General features: G+C 44.6%; 1 protein-coding gene across 1 annotated transcript; it reads left to right on the forward strand.

Annotated features, from left to right (window-relative positions):
- Positions 1-643: 643 nt before the first annotated feature.
- Positions 644-7,290, forward strand: map6d1 (MAP6 domain containing 1). The gene is made up of 3 exons (XM_029525385.1): positions 644-1,412; positions 1,875-2,205; positions 6,428-7,290. Exons 1-3 carry the CDS (start codon positions 946-948, stop codon positions 6,503-6,505), a joined length of 876 nt encoding a protein of 291 aa, XP_029381245.1. The 5' UTR covers positions 644-945; the 3' UTR covers positions 6,506-7,290.
- The last annotated feature ends 484 nt before the right edge of the window (positions 7,291-7,774 follow it).

Raw genomic sequence — 7,774 nt, forward strand, 5'->3', positions numbered from 1 at the left:
AACAATATTACATGCCCAATTACTAAAAGTAAACATTGTTTCAATGCCAGTTAGTCAAGAGAGGACAGACCCTTAAAAAAATCTAAGAAATATAAATGTGGCTTGGGAGGAAAGTGAATACAAGGAATCACAGAAAAGCCACATGGTGTCAAAAAGGTAACAATGTTCCAACACTTATGAACAAAAACACAATATAAACTTGTGGCACACAGAAAATGTATGTGGAGTCATGATGGTGTAAAGTTATCCAGGGGCCCTTCCTGAGCTTTCAACTTTTTCCTCTTGAAACAATTTTCCACTGTCTTTTGTGCACCTCGATGTTTTCATTCGTGGCTACAAAGCCCAGAGGGCACCGTTTATTTCCTGAACCTCACAACCTTAATGGAAACTAAGCAGGTTGATTCAACACATGGAAAAAAAGTGCTGTGAGAAATTTCTGCCAGCCATTGAAAAAACCAAACAAACAAACAAAAAAGAAAGGTATCATCTCCACACTCAGCTGCTGTGGAGAGTAACCCACTGTCCCTGCCTTTACTGTGTAATGTATGTCGGAGGCTGCATCATAATTATGTAACCCTCGTTCCGCTGAGGGTACGCGGAGAAGCCAGAAAGCAAAGCTGACAGTGGATGCACGAAGCGGGGAGAAAAACAACGACGTCTGCTGAGACCGATGCGGACTCTCGGAGAATGATCTGCCACAGATTCCTCTGCAGAGTGGAGCCACTCTCACACACCACGTGAGAGGAATATTCAGTGACGGTCCCATCTCCGCTGCTGACATGGACTCTCGGACAGTCTTTCCTCCGAGCTTCACCTAAAAGGACGCGGAGGGAGGAATGTAACCTTTGATCTCTCCCCCCTTTTTTTTATTTATTTATTTGTTTTATTTTATTATTTTCATCCTCTCGCTTCACTCCTCCGCAGTTCAGAGGGTCGGGGGGTAGTATGGCTTGGCCGTGCATCAGCAGAGTGTGCTGCCTGGCTCGCTTCTGGAACCAGTTCGACAAATCGGACCTGTCCGTCCCGCTGACCATCCAGAACTACTCGGACATCTCCGAGCAGGAGGTTCGCTCCATCACCAAGCAGGTCTCCGCGTCCGAGCGCGCGTCCGGGAATAACTACTCTACGGCGGAGCCGCGCGCCGCCGATGGCCCCGGGTCCCGGGGATCATTCAGGGCCAGGAAGGAGCCCAGTTACAAGCCCCGGGAGGACTACCACCCGCCCGGAGTGCCTTTCCCGAGCATCACCCAGTACAAGCAGGATTTCAAACCCTGGCCCATTCCCAGGAAGGAGAACTTCCCTTGGATTGGTAACGGGGGCAGCAGGGCGGACTGCGTGACAGACAGCCCGGGGAGCAGCTGCCCCGGCAGGGGGCAGAAGTGGGGGGAGGAGAGTAAAACCAGCTCTTACAGGTAGGACGTTTCAGCACCTGTCTATATTCCAACTTCCAGTCTTAATATTTACCTTAACTTCTTATCTTCATTGAGTGATTAAATGCTTCATGTAAAAAAAAAAGAAGAATTATTATAGAATAAGAAAACGTTGTGTGTTTTCTGCGATTCAGAAATGTTTCTCTCAGATTTACATTTTGAAGTTTTGGGAGATGATTTAGAGTCAGAGGTCTTGGAAATTAAAGGGGTGCTCTGGTTTTATTTAGGTGTCATTTTTGGAAAAGCTGACGTTGAGATATCTGGACTTTTAATGTGGGGTTAGCCCGATAGTCTTTCACTACACCCTCTTGGTCTGTTGAACATCACCTGATAAGAAACATTTGTTAAAAACCGAAGTATCTCAAATCTTGAAGTCTCTGTCAGATACAAACTGCTGCCTTTGCTGAGCCTCCATCAGACCATGATGCTTCCCTCTTTCTACAGGCAAGAGTACAGACCTTGGACAGGGGTGAAACCAGCCAAAAGTGCAAGGAAAAATCCTCCAGCCCAATACTCCAGCCCCGGGACAGAGGCCACACAGGTCCCACGAGAAACCAGCTACCAAGCTGCCTACAGCGGGGATATGCATAAGTCGTCAATGGGGCTGCATCAGGGGGAGCAAATCATCCCCTCAGCTGCCTCCAACATCCAACCTGCTGCTGTTCCCCAGCCCATCTCCTCCGCTGTGCTGGTTGGTGGCACACCCGTCCCCTCCAACCTCCAGCAGCGCGTCCCACCCGAAAGGGCCGAGTTGAGTGGAATAACCAAGGGAGAGGTAAGCAAAAACCGCAATGCTGTTAGAAAGATGCTAAGCTCAACCAACCCAAAGACTTGATCATTCTGCAGGAGGACTAACATTATGCATTTTATCAGAAGGAGCTGTACTGTTTCAAAGAGTTCACTGAAAGAGCTACAGCTTGTTCCTCCTGAAAGTCGTCTTCACTCATCTCCCTGGTGGCCTGTTGCTGTTGGGGCATCTCGGAAAAGTGATACAGCATTATGTCCCTGAGCAGCTCAAAGTGACCCAGCTGTTTAAAACAGGCCATGTGCTGTGTTAGGTAACACTACGCTGGTGCTACACTCATTACTTTGACCTGAATTGAACGAGCTTGATGGGAGCAAAGAAATGGGTAATTCTTCCAACTGTTCCATTTTGGTCAGAAAATCTAACAAAACAGTGGAAAAATAACCTGATATCTGATCACACTGACAAGCATATTGATTTTGTCATTTTATGACAATAAATAAAAGAAAGTTCTGTGCCCACGAACACACCGTGCATCCCATTAGAAAAATCGTACAAACCAATTTCTGTTTAAATTGGACTGGTGGTTTGAGGAATATCATTAAATGCATATTAGCATGACAGCCAACAAAATGTGAGTGGGCACATTTGCATGATCAGATGTAAAAACTACATACAAAAACACATGCATGTCAATTTTAACGTCAGGTAAGAGTGGCCAAAATCAAAAATAAATGTTAATTTTAATGTGACCCTATGACAACATTTGACAAATCAAATATACAATTGTGTGTTTGGCCCCAGTTGTGTTCTTGGGCAGAATGAAACACAAAGAAAACAGGGACAGATGTACAGCAACACTGAAATTTAAAGCAACAAGGTGAGAGGATTTGCCTGCGTGTTCAGTCAGCTTGTTCCTGATGAATGCAGGATAACCTGGGTGAGAGGACACGGCCACCTCCCGGCCATCTTCCCCTCTGTCCACTCAGGTCAGCTGTTGGGCAAACAGCTAAACAAGGCAGTTTTTGGGAATCTCCAGAGGTTTAGTGCCAACCCTCTTCCCCGCCCACACCACTCTGCCATCTGCCAGTGGAGAGCTGGACCAGGTCAGGCTGGTTTATGGATGCAACAACAGATGCCTGAGTAAAACTCATATCAGGCATCAGGGTATCAGGGAAGGTTACAAACGTGGTCTTTGTGATGGGGGGAAAAAAAAAAAAAAAAAAAAAAGACGACCTTCTGGTTATTTGCATTGTTTTCTGATTAATGACTATCCTCTTATTTCCTCTTTATTCTTTGTGACGTGATGGAGGTCCAAGTGAGAACTGTCAGTGGCAGGACACAGACTCTGTTAATAACGATGGCCCAGTTGGGCCAAGAGTTCATGGCACATAAAGTGCATTCAGCTGTGGTAATGAGGTCTACGGTCAATATTACTTCCTCACCCCACAACCGCCAACACCACCAGCAACGCACACACACTTACATGTGAGCTGTGGAGTTTCGCTGTGCAGGCATCTCTTCAGTCGTACCACAATATGGCAGAGAGACACAACCCAGACTGGCATCAAATCAAGTTGAGCTTAGATAATCTACCCCTGTCACCACTGGCCCACTCACTGCCAACTCATTATTGACTCACCAGCCCCCTGCAGAGGTGTCTGACCAAGCATTACACATCCCACTCCACTAAGAATTACACTGGGTCATGGCAGCTATTTTTTTGTGAGGGCATTCTCTAAAAATACAGGACTACACCAAAGTGTGTTACGAGCAGCAGACAAAGCTTCTCAGTTTAGTGTGATTCAAAGAGACTGGCTGTGTCTATTCATCAAAGGATCTTATGGTTAAGTCCCAAATAAGCTGCTGACATCAAGATCAATCTGCCCCCGGTGAAAAAGGAATTGGGCAGACATGAAATTGTCATTATTGCTCAAATCAATCTGTCAAATTGCACGCTCCCCCACCTGTAATGGACAAAATCAATCCCAACAGATATAAGCCGGCTAAAATTTTATGAAATTCGGACAACAATTGAGCGATTAGAGTGCACCAGGCTTTTTGTGAGAGAGCTGTGCTTTTTTTTTTTTTTTTTTCTTGAACTCACTGAACCCAAAAACCTAATTTAAAACATCCCAGTGAGAGATCGTTGAGAGCTGTCAAAGGAGAGAACAAAACTCTGTTAAACCTGAAACCCAGCTTGTACAGCTTGTCTAGTTTATATGGGTGCAGTTCTTGACCCTCAGCTCAAAGTGTGTGTGTGTGTGTGTGTGTGTGTGTGTGTGAGTGTGTGTGTGTGTGAGTGTGTGTGTTTTAGGAATCATAGGGCCTGCAAACACAAGGCAAACAGATTTGTGAGGATGGGCTGCTTAATCCGCAGTGTGTGTCGGGGATGAGCGAGACAAAAACGGCTGTGTGGCGAACAGGTTCAATGCGCAGAGTGGAAACCTCAGCAGGAAAGTCTTCTCATGACAAATTCTCAGTTCTTTTACAGTCAGCTTAGAGGCAGCAGCCCCCTCAGATTTGGGATTGTGCTTCACTTCTCCACCCGGTGTAAAGCAGAGATGTGTTTTCACATGGCAGAGACACAGACGGCACAGCGGAGGAATGGAAATGCTGCTCACAATAGTTTTAAACTGCACGAAGAGATTTGGACGGCCTGTGGGGGACATCGCAGCCTTAAATGCACTTTGCTTCTCACAACTTGCGTCTCTTCAGCAACCCCGAGACAGTGGTCAGAGGGATGGCAGGGGCCAGAGTCAGGGTACAATAGGTGGCTTAGTGAGACTCATGCAGAGATGCTGATTGTTCAGCCAACGGTGTGGAGGCTCAGGGTCCCCAAATCCACTGATATACTGAGTAACTGCTCACATTTCTAGCTGGCCAGCAAATCGAAACGCAGCAGAGAACCAAAAGAACTGCAAAGAGACATAAAACAGCTAAGCAGAGACAGTGCGACAACAACAAAATGTAGGACAAATACAAACACATGGCTACACACCATCTAATGATTAATGAACAGGGAACGATACAAAAGACTGTATGGCCACAAACAATGTTAGACCTGTAGACACATTGTGTCTGAATATATACAGGAGGGGAGGGATGGGGTTTTTATCCCATACACTGCCCTGGAGGCCATTTAGAGTTTTAAATAAATGATGTTAGTAGAAATTGGGTTTTTTTTTTTGTTTGTTTGTTTATTTGGTCGAAGAAATCATGTTACTATTAATAGCATCTGAACACATTACACACATTAGTGAATAAACAAATGTGCCAGAAGAGCATGCTGGCTTCAAATGTTTCAAAACCCATCCCTGCAGTTTCCTCCTCATTCCTTCATCCATTATTTTGCTATCTCTCTCCCCCCATCTGCCTGTTACCTCAAAACACCCAAAGCCAGTCTTTCTCTGTTGTTTTTGTCCCCCCGCTTCTTCCACTTGGACCTCTTCCCTTTTCCCACGCTGCCCAGGACTACAGAAACGTTTCCCATGCCAAATTGGCAGGACACTGGCAGGGAGGAGAGGAGGGGGATCGCATTGAGAGAAAGACAAAAGACGACTGAAGTGGGGGGGGGGGGGGGGGGGGGTGCGGCGAGACAAGGAGAGAGGAACAAGCTGCAGCATGTGATAGATAGATGGCAGAGAATGAGAACGGGAGCAGAATGTAGTGCACCATTTGATGGATTATCTGTTAAAGTGCAATGCTGTGCCAGGTTGCACTTTTCTTTGGCACCAATCTAATTTAGGAGAGAGGCAGACCTGGATGCAACACACAACAGCAGTGTGTGTGTGTGTGGAGAGGAGGTGAACACACTCATACACCAATCTAACTTGCTGAACAACATGTACTGCCTTCCCCGACACCCACAGTGCTGTATCATCACATTCAAAAACGCTGCTGGGACAGCAAGGCGACGACTGTCTGATAAAAGCTCCCACAGCAACACAAGTAGACAGCAAACTACAGCCTGTTGCACTTTCATTGACAGATCCAGTCATTTCTAGAAAGGATTTAGGAGATGAAACTATGGATGACCTTTATTTATTAACCACAGCCAAGATAGATTATTGTCTGGCAGCTCTAAGCAGAGCAACCACACAATAAAATCCAGTTTGTTCACTTTGTTATGGCACATCCCAACCAGTCTCCTCTGGTCACATGGGTCCAACGTAAGCACCACCGCCGCCCTTCTCTCTGATCTGCTCAAAAGCTGCTCTCACACCTGACCCTCTCTCTCTCCCTGTCTCAGGAACATCTGGTCAGGACCAAGCTTTCTCCCAATCCGTCTGCTGTCTTCCAAAGTGGATCAAGGGTCTTTAACATCTGAGGGATGCTCCAATTTCCAAACTTTCCACTTTGGTTGGTTTCAGTTTTTAAGGAATCAACAGGAGTTTGTTGTTTTTCAGTCCATTCCACAACACAAGAATCTATGCAAGGGAATGTATTGTTGTGAAGCCTGTGGAGCAGCAATGTCAATCTCCTCCTCAGTGCAGATGAACAAACAGTAAGCTAGATGCCTCCCTATTACGCTGCTTGCCCCTTATTGCTATGGAAATGAATATGCATGAAACAGAATAGTTTTGAAACAAGCTTTTTTTTTTTTTTTTTTGCAGTTATACGCACAAGAAACTGGCTGCTTTGTGTTTGTGTGTGAGTTTGTGTGCGTGTGCACCTGCTGAATTGTCCTTTTCTTGTACAGTCGTAATGGTGTTTGCCTTGAGTACTTCGTTTTCCCTTTGGTGTTGCTAGAAATCGGCTCAAAAATAAGTTATTTCCTCTGTGTTTGATCGGTTTATTATTTTGGGTAAGTCTTGGTCAGTCTCTTATTTTGTTATTCTATTGTTAAAGAAAAGGAGCAAATATATTATGTAAGTGAAATGAAAATAAAACAATATTAGGTTCTTAGCACTTTCTATGAGATGTCACTTGGCTCTTTTTGTCAGCTGGACTTTTTATAACATCACTTTTCTGGGTGGTATTAAACATTGTATGGCTCGAATTGTGATTGCAGTTAACTGCTATTATTCCAAAGGTCAGGTCGTGAAAAAAGTTCAAAAATCTGTCAAGTTTCACAGCTAGTATAAACCAATTTGAATTATAATATGAGCAATAACTGGACACTAATGATAAAGAATAAATGTTTGTGGTTTGACAAAACTGAGATCTAATTTGCAAAAGTTGTGTAGGAGAATGATTTACGTGATATATGCTTCTATGCTTTCCTTCCATGAGTTTTGTGAGAAGGTTGGTACCACTTTTATGTCTACGCCTTGACAAAGTTCTGGAGGTGATTAGGTTACCTTAGTATAAAGGCAGAAAGAAGGGAAAACAGCTTGAATAAAACTCAACCTATCGGCATCTTGCCAATCAAAAAAATCATCAAAATTCCATCTCCTTTGTGTATTTGGTAACGAATGTAAGCAGGTTTGTTGTCTTTTAAACGGTTTATCCATTCACTAAGCACAAAATCCATACATCTCCCTGCAAGAAAGTGAATACACATTTCCCCAAAACACTGAAGTATTACTTTCTAGCTCACCAGCAACATCTTTCAAGAAATAATGGTGCTGTACTTGAAGGTCCAGCAGACCTACCT

This window comes from Echeneis naucrates, chromosome 17, assembly GCF_900963305.1.
Source record: "Echeneis naucrates chromosome 17, fEcheNa1.1, whole genome shotgun sequence".
Lineage (NCBI taxonomy): Eukaryota > Metazoa > Chordata > Actinopteri > Carangiformes > Echeneidae > Echeneis > Echeneis naucrates.